This window comes from Eucalyptus grandis, chromosome 2 (assembly GCF_016545825.1).
Source record: "Eucalyptus grandis isolate ANBG69807.140 chromosome 2, ASM1654582v1, whole genome shotgun sequence".
Classification (NCBI taxonomy): Eukaryota; Viridiplantae; Streptophyta; class Magnoliopsida; order Myrtales; family Myrtaceae; genus Eucalyptus; species Eucalyptus grandis.
The window spans coordinates 13,614,118-13,632,095 of record NC_052613.1 but is presented as its reverse complement, the minus strand read 5'-3'; the positions used below and the strand labels follow the sequence as shown (position 1 = coordinate 13,632,095).

General features: G+C 37.9%; 1 protein-coding gene and 1 pseudogene across 2 annotated transcripts; one reads left to right on the top strand and one right to left on the bottom strand.

Moving 5' to 3' along the window:
* Positions 1–1,920: 1,920 nt before the first annotated feature.
* On the top strand, positions 1,921–7,800 carry LOC120290924 (protein tesmin/TSO1-like CXC 2). Its single transcript, XM_039307784.1, is given in 11 exon segments — positions 1,921–2,117; positions 3,293–3,456; positions 3,547–4,303; positions 4,873–5,354; positions 5,457–5,506; positions 5,509–5,530; positions 6,286–6,466; positions 6,571–6,666; positions 6,746–6,812; positions 6,965–7,121; positions 7,225–7,800. Coding segments are annotated over 11 exon segments (2,313 nt in total). The 5' UTR covers positions 1,921–2,066; the 3' UTR covers positions 7,511–7,800.
* Positions 7,801–14,515: 6,715 nt separating this feature from the next.
* LOC120289619 lies at positions 14,516–17,355 on the bottom strand (annotated as a pseudogene). The gene is made up of 7 exons (XR_005547695.1): positions 17,245–17,355; positions 17,111–17,158; positions 16,881–16,986; positions 16,091–16,228; positions 15,782–15,967; positions 15,289–15,489; positions 14,516–14,867 (listed from the first exon to the last, which is right to left on the bottom strand). The product of XR_005547695.1 is annotated as a 40S ribosomal protein S3a-like (transcript).
* Positions 17,356–17,978: the final 623 nt, after the last annotated feature.

Below are 17,978 nucleotides of genomic sequence, written 5' to 3'. Positions count from 1 at the left end.
AAATATACTATTTTATTTCTTAAACACATAAATATAAATTAAATTTAAACTAAAATCTTCATGGAATAAAAAAGTGGTCAGTTCTGTTGGACCGGACCGTACGAAGAGCTAATCACCCCTAATTGGGAAGACTAACATGATAGAAGTACACATTTAGTCGTATTTAGACTTAATTGTTGGTTGACTTAGAATGTGTTAATAGTCTATTTTCACTGAAATAAATAACTTTTATTATGTCCTTTCCTATATGCACTAACATAATAGAAAAGTCCTATTGTATTTTTTTAGTGAAATCTCAAACTTGTGTTTTGTTTAGAAAAATACAATCCTAGATCTGTGTATCTTAGGAAAAATATTCCTATGTCAGTTTCGAAATTATCTTTTATAATCCGTGTTAATCTCACATTATATGGACTTTTAATATTATTCAACATATTCCATGAATTTTAAGAGAATAATTTACACAGTGCCAATTATCTTCTTTCATATTCATCAGATATGAGCTACTAAAAGTACTTACATTAGATTTTATTTGGCTTTATCAGGTAAACTTAGAGTCCAGAATTATATTAATTTCGTCCATGGCCAAAATTTAAAATTGACAAATTTTCCCATGCAAGGCGCCAAAGAATAATTACTTTAGTTTAGTGAGTTTGAAACCGAAAACCATGACAGTAAATACAATTTAAATTGTGGCAAAAGGAAAGATATGATTTTAATAACATAATATTAATTATGATTTATGTCCTTCTTAATATTAAAACGTTTTGGATTTCCAATTAATGGCAATGAGATGTCGTTTATTTGTACACGGTTTGGTGCATTTACTTTTTTCATGATGAGCGCTGAAATCAATATAGTAAATGCTGAGGAAACACGTTTACTCCTGGAGAAATTATGAAAATTGTAATAAATGGAGATTGAGAATTCATTTGAGAGAGAGATCTCCTCCGATTGGTGATTAAATTATAAAGTACGAAATTGAGCACATTTAATTGGGCCAACTGAATTATTATTCATGACATGTTAATACTTATTGACAACCGAAATTCCATTTCCATTCTTTTGAGTCATAATTACACGATGATTTTTTCTAATTCAAAAAAGGAAAAGAAAAGCCCTTATTTTCCCTTTTCAAATAAATACTAAAAAGCATTTTCGCCATGCATAATCAGATTCATGAAATAAATGCATCGGGATTTCTATGTCATTTCAATCTTGACCTCACAATACGATCTTCGGATGCTACACGTCAATTATTTGATATAATGTCATGGATTCGTCATCAGATTCGACTTTTAATAAAGTTAAATTTATTGTCAATCACTTTAAAATACTTTTTTAGAAAGAGAGAGAGAGAGAGGTGTGTCAATTTGCTAATTACAATTTCACATCTCGAATGGCTAGAGCTCGTATCATTTCTTCATCAAATAAAAATTTGGCAAGTCTATGCAAGTTAAAAACTGGAAATCTAATAAGAAGTCATGTAAAAATATTACTTCATATATTCACCCGATGCCAAGATTAAAAAAGGGAAAAGATGATCAAGACACTGTCCCAAAAGCCAACATTTGTAATTTATCTTTTTTATTTATGGCAACACCAAACCCAACGACATTTTCTATGCCATATTGTCCCCAAGAGCCAACATTTACAATTTTTTTTTTTAGGGTAACTCCAAACCCAACAACATTTTACCAAAAAAAAAAAAAAAAAAAAGGAACACTTAACTTTAGGAAGGAAACGAGGAACAACATGAAAAAATAACGGACAGCTGTGGAGTTGCGAGGTGGGCCCCAGCTTACTAAAGTTTATCGCCACGAGAAAATCTCTCTCTCTCTCTCTCTAAAGTTTCTCTCTCTCCCGCCTTCCCGCTCCTTCTTGAATCTCATCTTCTCCTCTGCAATCTCCTCCACTTTTTCACTCTCCCTCTCTCGCTCTCGCTCTCCCTCTCTTCCTCCCGCTCTCGGAGGAGATACCCAGAAAGGGAGAGGCCTTAGAAAAGAGTGAGAGAGGGAGCGGGGGTGGTTTGGAGAGAGAAATGTGAAGCAGCTTCTTCTCTGGAAATGGATACTCCAGAGAGGAACCAGATCGCCGCTCCCATCTCCAAATTCGAGGTACTTTGCGCTCGCCCCGCCGAGAATCTTGAGTACCCACTTCAGTTTTTTCGTCAATTTCATCTCTTTTCTTCCTTTGTCGCCGGGGGATCGGGTTGGTTTTGGCAATTCTTGGATCTTTTGGAGCTTGGTTGCGGGTTGTTGACTCGATCCTTGCCTGGTCTGCATGCCCTTCTTTTCTGTCCCATCTGGGTCGTTGACCTTAGTTTTGAAATGGGGATTCTTTTTCCTTCGAGTTGACTGTAGTGTTGTCAGCTTCTTTGGAGTTTCTGAGAAGAGTTCCGGGGGTTTTGACGGGGAAAGAAGAAGCTTCGAATTGTTTAAGGTTGTTCGGAAGTGTGGTCTGAACTCCAGCTAATTTGAGTAGATCTTCGCTTGGTGATGTGAATCTCTCTATATTTAGATCTCTGGCGAGTCAATGCTGAGTGGACCTTGCTTTTCAGTGATCTTCACTTGGAGATTCGAAGCAATTGTCTGGAGTTTCTGTCTAATTCTCCTTCTCGGGGTCAGAAATTTTTGACTAAGTGTTTAATTAGTCAAAAGTGGTGTTTTTTGGGGGAAATGTCCACAGATGTTTACTGGCGGCCATTTTATGAGTGAACTACAGATCCTGTGTTTAATGCACTCCAGGTTGTGTGAGGACTCGGCTAGGTCTTAAGTGGTCACGCTCCTTCTTCTTTTATGTAATTTCTTTTCAATTCCCACATGTCGGTATTATTGTCTTGGATCGAGGAGTGGATCTGATTGAATGACCACTTTTTGTCGGTCTAACATGCCCACAAACAGCTTTGGCGGGCAGAGTTTTATCATATATTCACGGTAGCTTTGCATTTGAGAGCTCTTGGTTGTGAGATTTTCTATATTCTGGCTTTTATTCCAGTTGGCATGTTTTATTGCAATAATTCTTAAAATATTTGACATGGAAATAAAGTATGCTGTTTTGCAGGATATGTTGTTATGCTTGATTAATTTTTACATTTTTCACGGAAGCAGAACTTGATTTGAGAATCGGCTAATTGAACTTTTTTCTTTAATTCAGTACTTTCTGGTTAAGAGTCTCCATCTTGCACTTGTTTTTAGTGTGTATAAATCTACTTTACGTCATTTCTGTGCATTTCTTTCTTCTGATAAATATATTGTGTGATCCGTGAGTAATAGTTTCCTGATGATTGCAGGACTCCCCAGTTTTCAATTATATCAACAGTCTCTCCCCCATAAAGCCAGTGAAGTCCATACGAATCACTCAGGCATTCAGCTCACTGACTTTTGGATCTCTTCCGTCCATTTTCACTTCTCCACATGTCAGTTCTTCTCACAAGGAATCGAGATTTCTGAGAAGGTGATTGTCTGTCTTTCTTGTTTAGTCCTGCACAGTTGGCTCAGACTGCCTTGCTTGTATATGTCTGCTAACAGATATCTCTTGTTTTAGCCATCAAGACTCAGATCCATCAAATATCGGAACTTCTTGTAAAGATGAGAATAAAATTCCAACAGCTGAACGCGATGTTTCGGATGTGGCTCAGTTGGCTGAAAATGAAAGTGAGCTGCAGGAAAACTTTGATATCTTGGTTCCCATTGGAGAATCTTCTGTTGAGCCGCTTGATGAGCACCAAGAATTTGCGCTTGACCTGCCACAATCCTTAAAGTATGACTGTGGCAGTCCAAATTCCGACCCAACGCCATGTAGCACTGCTGCAGATTGTACTGTGTCCAAGTCAGATGCTCCTGTTGTTGAAAAAAATTCCCAAATAGACTTACCTGATGGTAGGTCACATCAGGAGGGAACTTCTCAACAGAAAAATGATACAGGGTGTGGATGGGAGAGTTTGGCTTTAGAGTCAACTGACCTTTTAATATTTAGTTCCCCTAATGATGCTGCTGCTTTTAGGGGACTGATCCAGAGATCACCAGATGTAGAGGTGGGATATTTCACTTCTATGGTGTCAAATTTTCCTGAGAACGAGGTTAGTGAAGAACTGAAAAAGCAGTTACTGTATCAACTCACTTTTAACGAACAGCATGAAGCAGAGGAGCCTTCTTGTCAGCCTGTAGATCCCAGCGAACAGAAAGACACAAATACTTTGCCGAATGGTGTCGCGATAAGCAATCTGGATAATCACACTGGTACTTATTTGAGTGTAAATATGGATAATGAGGTGGGAGCGCATATTCCATTTGCTAATAAGGTAAAAGACAGCTTAATTTTTACTCCACGTATTCTCTCACAAAATTTCCTGTTTCTTATGTGCTGGCACAGCATGCAAACTACAGATATCTGCCTCTTCAATAAGTAGACCAGATGCACAGAATTCCCTGAACCAAAATCGCATGCTTTCTTCTTTTATTCTCACCAAAATTCTATTAGAAGTTAATGATACCGTTCCAATTTCTTTCTTTTTTTCCCCTCAATTCATTTCTAATAAAATCGATTACTAATCCATCTGTACTCATTCTTACTGAAAACACATTCAATGTGCTTGTCTGTAACATACTGTGATGATGCTGAAAGTGACTTTTAAATAGTATTTGCAACTTCCAAAGCATCTTCAGTCAGAAATTCATGAAAAAATCTCATCTCTGTTGTTAGTTTCTCAATACTTTTAACTCTTGTTTTAATCTGAACAGTTCAGTATTAGTCTTCCAGCTCCACCTCCAGCCATTTGAAGAAACATTTCTTGCTTGTGTTAATTGCTGAAACACAGAATTCCGTTGGATTGTATAACAAACTAAAGTACCTCTGTCTGTTGATATGTAGCCTATCTCTGATCTACCTCGTGGTATGAGGAGGCGCTGTCTTGATTTTGAGATGGTGGGAACTCAGCAGAAGAGCTTGGACAGTGGTTCAGGTGGTATTTCTTCACCACTACTTAAATCCGATGAGAATGATATCCCAAAAAATAAGCAACTGGTCGTTGTCAAAGGTGGAGGTGATTCTTCACGGTGTATTGTACCTGGAATTGGCTTGCACTTGAATGCTTTGACTTCAACTACAAAGGACTCCAGGATTGTTAAACATGAAAGCTTGTTATCTGATGTCCAAGCATTAAACGTGCACATGTCCACAACCTCGTTGCAGTCTCCCTTGACCAATCAGGAGTCGCTTCACAAGTCTTTGACTTTGAGTAATGCTGAAGAGATGGACCATGATAATGGGCTTCAGGTTGCTGAAGAAGTTTCTCAAGCACCCACTGATCTGAACTATGAAGAGAATGGCCAGACTAGTCCCCGAAAGAAAAGGTATGCATGATCTGTTTATAACTTGATGTTCAAGACCGTATATTCAGATACTACTTTTGATGCTTCCCTTCCCTTTCCTTATATGTGCTATTTGATTTGCAGGAGACGAATGGAGAATGGCGGAGAAAGTGAGACCTGCAAGCGCTGTAATTGTAAAAATCAAAATGTTTGAAGCTGTAAGTTCACTTATTAAGTATTTTCTTTTTTAAACCCTGGAACTCTTTATTCACTGAATACCCTTTTTTGTGTTTAACAATTAGTATACTTGCCATCCAGTGTTGGCCAACAAGCCATGGAAAGCTGCTTGCAGAAGTGCTGTACATTTCAAACCTAAGTAATTGGTCCTTTTTTTTTTCTTGGCCCCAAATAACTGCTCTTGATCCACTACAAAAGAATCCTGTGGCAGAAAACTGCTTGCAGAAGTGCTGAAATGATAAATAGAAAGAAAACTGAGCTGCGGTATTATTCTATTGTTTGAGCAAAGTTATTTAGGCCTGAGAAGTTATGAAAAGCAATCTTATCATATGTAGAAGTTATGTAATCGTTTAGACCTGAACTTCAACCCTTTAATAGAAGACTTTGCACTGGGCCTTTCTATCCTCAGCGCAGGCTGAGTCTGCAATTCCCTTCGAATGACAATTTCACAGAAGCCAAAAGGGCATCCTTGATGTCATTGTATTAGGTCATAACTGGAGTGTAATCCTGATAAAATAATTGAGAGATGATTTGTTGTAAACAACCCAGAAAAGTAGGATGTTAAAATTTTTTCGTCAGCTGAGTTATTCCTGCGAAACTAAAAATGGAAGAGACCCTAGAAACAAATCGTCCACCTAGGCCGTTTTTGGCAAATCAAAACTGAATTAGATGAACAATTTCAGGAAATCTGGAGGCTATTAGTATGCTAGTTGACCTTTCAAAATTGTCTATGCAGTTACTGTGAATGTTTTGCTGCTGGTGTCTACTGCATCGAGCCATGTGCATGTCAAGATTGCTTCAACAAGCCTATTCATGAAGACACTGTTCTTGCAACTAGAAAACAGATCGAGTCACGTAACCCGCTTGCATTTGCTCCAAAAGTCATTAGGTCTTCTGAATCTGCTTCTGAATACGGGGTAAGAATATATGATATGTCAACTCTATTCCTGCTTGTTGGCGAAAAGGGGAATAAATATGAAACACTGCCTACAATGTAATTTCATCCTTTTGTCCTGTGCAGGAAGATTCTAGCAAAACGCCAGCTTCAGCACGACATAAAAGAGGATGCAATTGTAAGAAGTCCAGTTGCCTCAAGAAATACTGCGAGTGCTATCAGGTTTTTCCTCTCAGATTGTGCTGTCCAATTTGATATTCTGCTATAATTCTTTATTAATGTTGGTTTTTGTTTTAAAAAGGGTGGTGTTGGCTGCTCCATTAACTGTCGATGCGAAGGGTGTAAAAATGCATTCGGTACAAAAGATGGTAAGTGATCCTCACGTCACCCTAGCATGTGGCTCACTGGATACCATCACCAACCTTCTACCTTTCTTATTCTGATGCGTTTTTTTACACTATTTTATGGTCTTGATACTAAATGAAATTCCTAGATTAAAATTGTTCACTGTGGAATTCAGGTTCTGCTTTGAGAGGACCAGATTGCGAAGAAGAAGAAGAGACTGAGAAGTGTGAAAAGAACAAAGCGGAGAAAATTCCTTGGAAAATGGAAAATGAGAATAATGATGAACTAAATTTAGCTTCTGCTCTTCCAAGCACACCATCTGGGTTTCGCAGGTTTAGTTTCCTTAAATTCTTTCCGTCCTTTAGTCTCTCTCATTTTAGCTCCTTCGCTAACAGATGTATTTTCTGGTCATTTAACTTTATCTGTGTTTTGCAGACCTTTGGTTCAGTTGGCATTTCCATCGAAGCTCAAGCAGCCGCGTTCATCGTTCGTCACCATTGGATCCTCTTATGCATTGCACTCTAGCCAGAAAATGGGAAAACCGGATCTTCTACTACCGCCGCCACCGAAATTCGAAAAACTTCCTCTAACTAATATGGAGGACGAAATTCCCGAGATCCTCTGCAGCAGCAGCACGCCAACGGCCAGCATAAAGAGCACCTCTCCTAACAGCAAGAGGTCTCTCCGCCACACAGCGACTTTGGGACCTCCCCGAACCTGAGGAGCGGTCGGAGGTTGATTTTACAATCGATTCCATCCTTTCCTTCTCTCACTCCTCAACACTAGAAGTGAGCCGTATCATGATTTTCTGCTCGAGAATCGCCTTGGTACTTCCTTGAACTTCGCCTCGTTGAGAGGCTTGTCGCTCAATGGCAATTTTTAAGTGTCTTTTTCTTTCCGATGGACGCGCAGTATAATAAAAGCTGTAGCATGCTCTTAAGAATACCAATGTATATTGTAAAATAGTCAAGTTTCAGTTGATTCAAGCTCCACAGTTCCTTTTGCTTTCTCTTGACTGCATTCATTGTTTAAGAGTACTCTAAATTCCATTTTTTTAACCTTGTATCAATCTGGGAGGGGGCATGAGAAAGTATTATCAGATGAATCTTGGAAGTTCGGAAAAGGGTGAGATCTTTTCGTGCTTGATATCTGACCATTTCTTGAATGAAGGGCTTATGCCTTGGTATTCATAATTTTTTGGAGTGATCTGCTCCTGCAAATTCCAAGGCCTTGGTTCTCGACATATCGAGTGGTTCCTGAACCTCTGACTCAACTGGGACAGCAAATTCAGCCTTTAAGCAACTGTACTCAGGCATGCCTGTTGTTTATTTTCTCAAGAGTGGAGTGGAGGGACACATTTAAAAATATTTTTCGAAAGGATGCAAAAACATTCATTATTTTTTTTACTAACGATCATTCATTTCTATATCTCCACTTTTGAAAATATCATGTACTTGAATTTTACCTTTCAAATTTACTTTGCATCTTCATATTTATTATCTTTGCGTCCTAGTTTACGAAAATGCCATTTCCTTTCCAGAGAAGACCATTCCCAAATTCTGAATTCTCACATCAACTCAAAATACTCCAAACCAAACCAATCAAACCCTAAGCAAAATGTCAAAATGAATCTATAAGGAGGTACAATTTGGTTTTTTCAAGTTTTGTCTAGGTGCACGTGAATGCTTTTTGTAAGGTTAATGGGTCAAAGGGAGATGCGTTTTGATATTTTACCTATGTTTTGTGGTTCATTGGGTGATGATAATAGTTCGGATTTGCTTGACCAAAAGAAAAAAAAAAGTTTGAATTTGTCCCGGCGAAAATTGAAACTAGGTTCTCGATTAGATTTCAAGTTCCAGTTTCTCAATGTGACAAGCTGAATTAGATTGATAAATATCCCTATTTCCATCATTGGTCATTGGAAGCTTTCGATTCAATTTGGTTCTATTAAATATGTCGAATAAATTTTAGGCTTATTCTTAGATCCCCCATTTTAAATTATTATACTTTTGCACAAACATAATTAGATTGTTATTAGATTCGAGACGGAAAAGTGCCAAAAAAGTCATAAACATTTTGCCTTTGTACCGATTTAGTCAAAACCTTTTTTAGTGTCGATTCAATCATAAACATTTTTATGTTGTGCCAATTCAGTCATTTCCCACCAATTTTGGCCGGATTTTGCTGATTGGACACCGGTCAGGTGACGTAGTCTAATCGGCGCTGATGTTGACAACTTTTAATAATATTTAAATATTTAAATATATTTTTTTTATTTTTTAATATTATTTTTCTTTTTATCTTCCTCCGAGTCGGTCGCCGAGGTTCGGCAACCGGCCGATGGCAACGGCCGGCGACCAGCCGGAGGTGACGGGCGCGAGGGCGACCTCGTCGGCCACCTCGCGGGCGAGGTCAAGCCTCACTAGATTCGGCGGCGAGCCTCGCCCATGGTCGGCGAGGCTCGACCTTGCCGGATCCGGCCATGGGCGAGGCTCGCCCTTGCCCGGCCATCGCCTCGGCCGGTCGCGAGACCTCGACAACTAGCTGGAGGAAAAAGACAAAAATAAAAATGTTATTAAAAGTTGTTTACGTTAGTGCCGATCAAACCACGTCGGTCGGCCGGCGTCCGACAGCAAAATTTGGCCAAAATTGGCCTAAATGACTGAAATGACACAACATAAAAATGTTTAAGACTAAATCAGTACAAAGACAAAAGGTTTAGGACTTTTTTGGCACTTTTCGATTCGAGACATAGACCTTTAAGACTTGTTTTATTAGTAGTAGGTTATGAAATGGTTACATATTAGAAGTGTTGTTTAACGATCGTAACTTAGCAAAATAATCATTTAATTCTTTAATAATTAAAAACAAATTTTCAATTTTACCAGTATGCCGTTTTATTTGTCACTAACACACTAACGCTATAATGAATTTAACAGGTTTGAATACCTTGTGATTTCAAACAGTTGTTCTCACTTATTTATTAGTAACTCATCATTTTTTCCAAAATTGATCGCTTGAAATAATTAGTCAATAGAAAATAATTCAATTTTTGACAATAATTTTTATTTAATCATTTTCATGAATGATGAAAATATTTTGTGTTTATTCATTTTTATAAGCAATACCAATGATTATTTTTAGAGATTTTCAGAACATTCATGTATTGCTAAACAAATGGAGCCAAACTAACATGCCTACCAAATAATAATTTTACCATTCTCAAATGTATGTTCAAAACTCACTTACGGATGAAATGATGATTTGACTACCCTCAAATCAAATACTACATTACTTTGACCTCGGTAAATTCCTTGCGTTGCCAGTTACTCGTCACGGTGCTGGCCTCCGCTAGTAAGTTGCTAATTTCATTGATAAGATTTGTTTACAATGGTTTACAGTTAAATAATCGGAAAACTTGGCAAATTACTCACTTGATCGGTAGATTATTTCCCTAAAAGCTAGCATTCTTTGGTGGGTTACTAATTTCAGTAAAAGGTTGCTAAATTTAACAACGAGATTTTACTTCCAATTTTGGTAAATTACTAGAGGATTGCGTGTTGGTAAAGTTCCTTACTAGGAGAGAAAACTCACCACCCTAAAAGCGAGTCTATAGTATTAAATTTATCTATTTTCTGGTGCGTTTCTTTCTCAAACAATACGATTCAATTCTCAATTACTACATCCTAAACAGCTTGAAAGTGTTCTATCGAATATTATGTTCATCAATTTCTCAGCTTGTTGGTGACTTACTTAATTAAAATCATATTTACGATGGTAAGTTACTTATTATAATTATAAGTTAACTTCGATTTTAATTATAAGATTAATATCGTGAAAAATCCCAAATCGGTACACCTGTGACAAATTTACCCCAAACTAATTTTTAACTACAAAAAACTCCAAATTGATATACCTATGATAAATTTACCCTACGTTAGTTTTCATTAAATTTTACCGTTAAATTGTTGAGTTAGATAACACTTGGTAGTTTATGGGGATACCAATTTGGGGTTTTACCTATTCATTTATTAGGTGTACTAATTTGTGATTTTTCTTTGTGATAATCAAATTTAACGGATATTAACAGATGATAATTTGTTATGGATATACAAATTTGGGATTTTTGTAGTAAAAAAATTGGTTTGGGATAAATTTGTCACAATTGTACTAATTTAGAATTTTTGTAAAAAAATTAATTTAGACTAAATTTGTCACACGTGTATTGATTTGAAATTTTTGTGATATTAACCCTTAATTATAATAGCATCGTCAGTAACTAACTATTTTTGGCCGAACCTACGTTGGTAAGTTTACTAATTTCACCGTTAAATTTTTGCTTTGAATGGTTAATTTATTAAATAAGTAGATAACTTAAATTTCATCTGAAGTTGGCTAAAACAAAATCCTTCCTCTTGTCGTCACTTACACTATGTTTGTTAGAAGGGATTAGGCGGGAAGAGCTGACAAACTAAATTGAAGATATTTCTCGATTTTCCGAGGAAACTGCCGTTGAAGTATCAACTGAGTTCGTTTCTAATTCGATATTATTAGCAAAAGATCCGATGTGGTCTCTCCCTAAGCCTCAGTTGCACTTCATTGAAATCTTTTTCAGTTGCCACTATGATTATATATCAGGGAAGAAAAAATTAATAATATTTTTTAACACGTAGCTTCATCACAATTTGACTCCACAGTTATAAATATAATCCGCAGAACGTGGATAAAATGATCTTTTTCTCTTCATTTCTTTTAATCAATTTGCAAAGTTTAACGTTGAATTAAACAATCGCAGATTGTAGCCAGCCATTAAAAATCACTTCCATTCCATTTTTAAGCGCTAAATTTACTGACTTCTGCTAAACTCTCTTGAACACCTCCTCGTAATCGAGATTAAGCAACGCTAAAGTGCAAAAATCAAGTTAAGACCAAGGTTATATGATAAATATTTTACTAAAATATATATTTGGCTGGTCACTAGTAGCCTCTGAAAACTTGTTAGCCTCCACGAATTGCTAAATAGCATAAATCACCAACTTTTTAAGTGAATTAAACATAAATACTTTGAAATTTTGAAAAAATATAAAATTTTTAAAAACATAATGTAAGATTAAGCATTACCATACCTGAAAAGCACAATTTACAAAATGAGCAAAGAAAATGTCACTATTAAAGATGGTTTTGAAAATTCAGAAATATCAAATATATGATGAAAACAATTAATTATCTTACGCTCAAATAGAACATTAATCTGTTTCTACAAATCTTAACATAAAAAGCATAAATAAGTAACTTTATTAGCAAATTAAACATAAATACTTGAAATTTAAAAAAGATTAATTCAATTCCAAAAATAAAACACAATATAGGATTAAGCATTACCTCACCTAAAAAATAGAATATATAAAATGAGAGAATAAAATGTCAATGTTTAAGATGGTTTTGAAAATTCAGAAATATCAAATATATGATGAAACAAATTAATTATCTTATGTGCGCAAATAGAACATTAATTTGTTTCTACAAATTTCAACAAACTTGCAAGGTGATTCATTTTTAAAATTTCATCAAACTTTGAATTGCTTACTATTCAACTCTTGAATTGATATATATATTACTTGTGTATGATATATCCTTATCCAACGGTCAACTCTCAAGTAGTAAATATTAATTACCACAGAAAAACGAATGAGTTCTACTATGACTTCAATGCCCAAACTCTTTGTTTTGACATTAAAATCCATAAAATTGTACGAAAGTTACAAATATACCCTCCATCACAATTCTGTCCAACGTTGACTCTTAAAAATCCTATGTGACGGCCTACATGGACAATGATAAGAAAAACAAGCTACAAGGATCAAGAGTGAACACTATCGATGCAATGTATCACATAGACTTGATTCATTTATGCGGCTATTGTCATGAAGATTTCATTATCCCTAATCTTATCACTCGGAAAAACGCTGAACTGCATTCGATTTGTCCCAACTTTTGCCCCCAAACGTAGTTTTGGTAAGCTCCACTAAAATTTACCAGAACTACGTTGGATCCACGTCAGCTCTGTTTTCCTATGTTGTCCATGTAAGCCGCGCCACGCAGGACTTCCACGAATGACTTGGGCAGAAATGTGATGAAAGAAATAATTGAAACCGGTACATGATGCAGCTTTTGAAGATTTCGGTGACGCCCCAAAATGGTCCGGAGGTATCAGTGTATCATAGTCAGTGGACAGACTTTTGGTGGTATTTTCCCTATTGTAAATCCAACATGCGAGGCATGGGCCGAAAAATCTAGTCTCAGAAATCACACAGTAGGGGACTATTTGACAACGTGCCAAATAGTACCCGATTCTAATTTTTTGTTCCCGAAAATAGTTTTGGAACATAATTACGTTTGGTAAAAATTTTGTTCCTAAGAACATATTTAGAGTAGAATTAAGAATAAAAAAAGTTAATTTTTGTTTTGAGAAGAAATTTGAGAATCAAAACCAACTCCTCTTCTTCTTCCCTTCCGCCATCCAGCGACAACCAATTGCCGTCCACCGGTCTAACAAGCTTGCCGAAGGCAAGCCCAGCCATCTGCGAGGCTTGCCGAGGCTAGGTGAGGCATGCCTAGCCTCGACGAGGCTCGCACAGCCACCTGTGAGCTTGCCCGGCCTCGGCGGTGGCCAAGTAGACATCGCCCAACCCGGTGAGGCTCACCTAGCCACCGGTGAGGTTCACCTGGCCTTCTGGTGGTGGCCAAACAGACCTCACCTAGCCCCGGCAAGGTTGGTTTGGCCATCGATGAGGCTCGGCCTCACTTGGGCACCGGTGAGGCTTGCCCAGCCCCGCTGATGGCCAAGCAAACCTCACCCAACCCCAGCGAGGCTCACCTGGCCATCGATGAGGCTCTCCTAGCCTCGCTAGTGGCCAAGTAGACCTTGCCTAGCCCCGGCAAGGCCGGCTTGGCCATCGGCGAGGCTCGGCCTCACCAAGCGGGTTGGGCGAGCCTCGCCCAACTGCGGGAAAACTTGACGACGAGGGTTAGCCTCGTTGAGGGCAGCGACACTCCGGTGCGATCGCGGGCCCTCATCCAGCCGATCGGTGGTCGTCCGACGACCAACCACAAGAAAGAGAAGAATAGGAAAAAAAAAAGGAAAAAGAAAGTAAAAACAAAATTATTATTAAAAAATTAAAATCAATTAATTTAAAATAAAATCAATTAGTACGCTACCAAATGCAATTCTATTCCGAATATAAAAAATTTGAATAGTTACCAAACAAATTTAAATGCTCAAAATTTGTTCCTGGAAAAAAAAATTCTTACCAGAATCTATTATCGGAAAAAAACTGTTACTAAACGCGCCCCAGGTGTCTATTTAAAATTAGACAATAATATAAATGACGCCTGCTACATTGCAAAGGCACTCCACGAGCACTTCATTAAACTCAAGTCTTACAAATGACAAAGCAAGACAAACCGCCTGATGCCCGTATCACCATAAGCAAAGAGCATTTGCGAGCTCTCAAATAGTACAGAAGTGCAGGGACAAGAAAGGAGTGGTTCAAGAAGGGTAGGAAGGATCCGTGTAGCGATATCGATCTCGCAGAATCAAAGCAATTAAAGGAAGAAAACACCGATTATGGAACAAGCTTAAACCAAACCGGGCATTAACTACAGATTATGTTAATAGCTTTGTCCTATCGAAAAGCATCACCTCCAACAATGCTACAACGCAGCAAGCAAAAAGGTTTTCGCTTAAAACCTCTCTTTATACCACAGACCAAGTGAAACAATACAGAGAGACTGCAGAAAATTCTAATTCTCGTCTGAATCATTAATAAGTATGGAAGGAGCTACGTAACCATATCATCTCAGCTAAAGAACAAAACAACATCGCTCAATTATCAAAACCCATTAATTCTTGCTGAAGCAAAACATCGTCTGGTCTGTAGAAAGGACTTCAAAACTCAATATGAGAACAATAGAACCCTAAATTTAAGCTCCAATGACTTCGGTGGGAACCTCAGCCACTGGTTCGTCAGCGGGCCTATCAACTTGACGCCAATGTCTTCTGAATAATCACCATGGACCTATCATGACAGCAGGATAAACAAACAGTTAGGTTACAGATTTTACAATGAATTAACAATCACAAACTACACTATCCAAATAAAAATCACTTTCATTTTATTTTCAACACTAAATTTACTGCCATCTTCAATAATATCTGATTAACTCTCCTGTAGTTCATACTGACCGACTCTATAAAGCAAACTCAATCTTGTTATCCAGTCAAGCACAAAATGAAAACCAAGGTTCTATGCAAACCATTTTACTAAGTAAACCACACTAGGCATGCGTCATTAATAGGCTCTCAAGACTCATCAACCTCCATCAAGAATGTAACTAAGAATTTTTTATTTAAAGCAAATATAAGTATTTCATTTCATGAAATTAGGTTAAGAAATTGTCCCTCAATATCTCAGACACAATTAAGAAATTAAAATATACCTCCATCAATTTTCCGAGATCAAACTTAGGAGCTTTCAGAATCTTGACCTTCCGAATGAAAACATTCTGCAGAGGATAGATGCTTGATGTTGCCTTCTCAATTTCCTTCCCAATCATCTCAGGAATGAACTTCCTGACCAATTCCTTCAGGTCGCAAGTAGTGGCCTGGTTGACCATAATTTCCCTCATCTTCCTGCGAATCTGGAACAAAAGCATTTCTACTTTAAATCCCCACTATAATCGCATAGCCAATCTCTTAAGGAAAACTATAAATTGGCACATCCAGCCACTGCCACTATGTAATTTATTAGAGCATATACATTATAGGGAGCCAAGCAGCACAAAAAATTAAAAAAGAAAGCAAACATATGATGTTGAGCATGCCATCAATCGATGGACCATGCAGATTAACTGTAATGCTTCTACTGATATGGTAAGACTGTTATTCTATCATAGACCACAGAAATAGCGTATTCTGCATGAGATAAATCACCTGTCTGATCTGGCTGGATTGCGCATAGCAGGTTCTCTTGACCTGATTTGGACGTCTCTTGGTGAAGCCGATGCAGAACATCCTCAAAGTGTAATTATCTGTTGTCTTCACATCAACATGAGCTTCAATCAATGTCTGCCATTTTCTCACCAAGGACCTCAACTTATCGGTTGTGAAGTCCATTCCCTGAAATTATATAAAGGAAAGGCATAGGTCAAATTCATTTCAAAAGGTGTAGATGATACTCAAAAAGGGCGATGACCATGTTAACCTTACCCAGAAACCTAATTAAAAAAAGAAAAATCTTACCCAGAAATTAGTCAAGACATTTCTTCCCTGAACATCTTCACTCCTCAGACGAATCTTTCTGTAGGCATGGTCCTCATCACCCTGAAGGTCAGCCAATGACACCTCAAACACTCTGTGTTTGAGACCTTCTGAAGCAATCTGCAAATGTGCAAAATTAGCGTCATGTTAAAAGACTTTATGAGGAATAAATAACTTTTCGACATCTAAAATCTGTGTGAACCCCCTGCCCCCACCCCGAGGGGTTGCTGAAAAAGATAACACCAACAAAGGTGCCATAATTGAATAAAAAAAAAAGATATCCAAAGGCATCGACTTCAAATTATCCTTATTCTTTTACCCTCATAAGTTCCTTACAAAGGGCATGGCAAGATCAGCGCTGAATTTTCATAAAGAAACCAGCTATGAGCGCCACAGAGAGAACGACAAATGACATGTTCAGCACTGTGCATATCAATATCTCCAATTGTTATCACAGCTTAATCCCCAACAGTAAGACCTTAATGCCTTGTTATTCAAGGGGAGTATCACAAAAGCAATCGACAGTACTGGAGCAAATAAGCTCAACGAAGCTGCTCTACACATCAACCACTACAAAAATAGTTACAGCAAGAAAACTAACAACGATGTCTTAAGTGTTACCTAGACCACCATTTGAGCAATGGCATTTAGATCGAAGTCCAAACAAGCAAAGAGATTTCACAACGAGCATTACACACATACACTGAAAACTTCGCCCATTTTCCAACCGAGCCAACCAGATTAGATTAAACGAAAGCGAAAAAGAACACACCTTGGTACCCTGAGTACGCGAAACAAGAGTCTTGCCCACGTTCTTCACGGAGAACACGGATGGGGCCTTGATATCATACCAGTCCTTCTTGGAAAACGGATCGACCCTGCACAAATGCCCCCACAACAACGACAACAACAAAAGACGCACAAAATCAGAACAAACCAGAACATCCAACAGATCTACGAACACCCAATGAGCCCCCCCAAAACAGGAACACCGAAACTCACGCCTTCTTCTTGCCTCCCTTCTTCCCCTTGGAAATCCTCTTGTTCTTCCTGCATAAAACCACCGACCCATCAGTCCAAACGCCAAAGTTTCGAACGGCAAGAACCGACCCACGCGAGAGAGAGGGGAGAGTTACCCGACGGCCATGGTTGGGAGGAGACTAGGGTTTGGCTCGGAGCGAAGGAGCTTGCTGGTGACGGCTCTACCGAGCAAACCCTCCCCACTTCTACGCTCTGGTGCAAGCGAAAACCCTAATACCAGCTCTCGCGAGTGTGCGGGATATTTATATGGGGGTGGGCGAAAGATGCGGTGCGTGCGCGTCCTCCGTTTGTGCGTGGACCTGGGGGCAGAAGGGTAATATCGGCAAGATAGTACAAGGTATTTTTCTTCTTTCTTTCTTTTTTTTTTTTTGGCAAAAACGCCACAAAATCGCAAATTATATTACCGTGATTAATTTATTACGAACTTTTTGAGGTAATAAATATTTCAAACTATATCTAATATGACACCTTTGCCCTAATTTTTTTTTTTGACACAAAAACCATAAACTTATACTCTTGTGATACATTTAGTTTTTTTGTTATGTTGCCGTTGAAAATCATCCTTAAAAGTCCTATGTGGCCACTGACTTGGACGATAGATTTCAGATGATGCTGACATGGTGCCAAAGTGGACTAAGGCAGCGTATGGTAACGTTTCTATTTCTCCAAATTTTTCGTTCATTTGTTATAGGAACAAAAAAGAACATAAACCTATTTAGTAAAACATTTATTCTTAGGAACAATTTATCTAATTTTTTTGTTCTCCTTGGGACAGTTTGAGAAACAAAAGAAAGTTGATTCTTGTTCTTGGAAATAATTTCTAGAAATA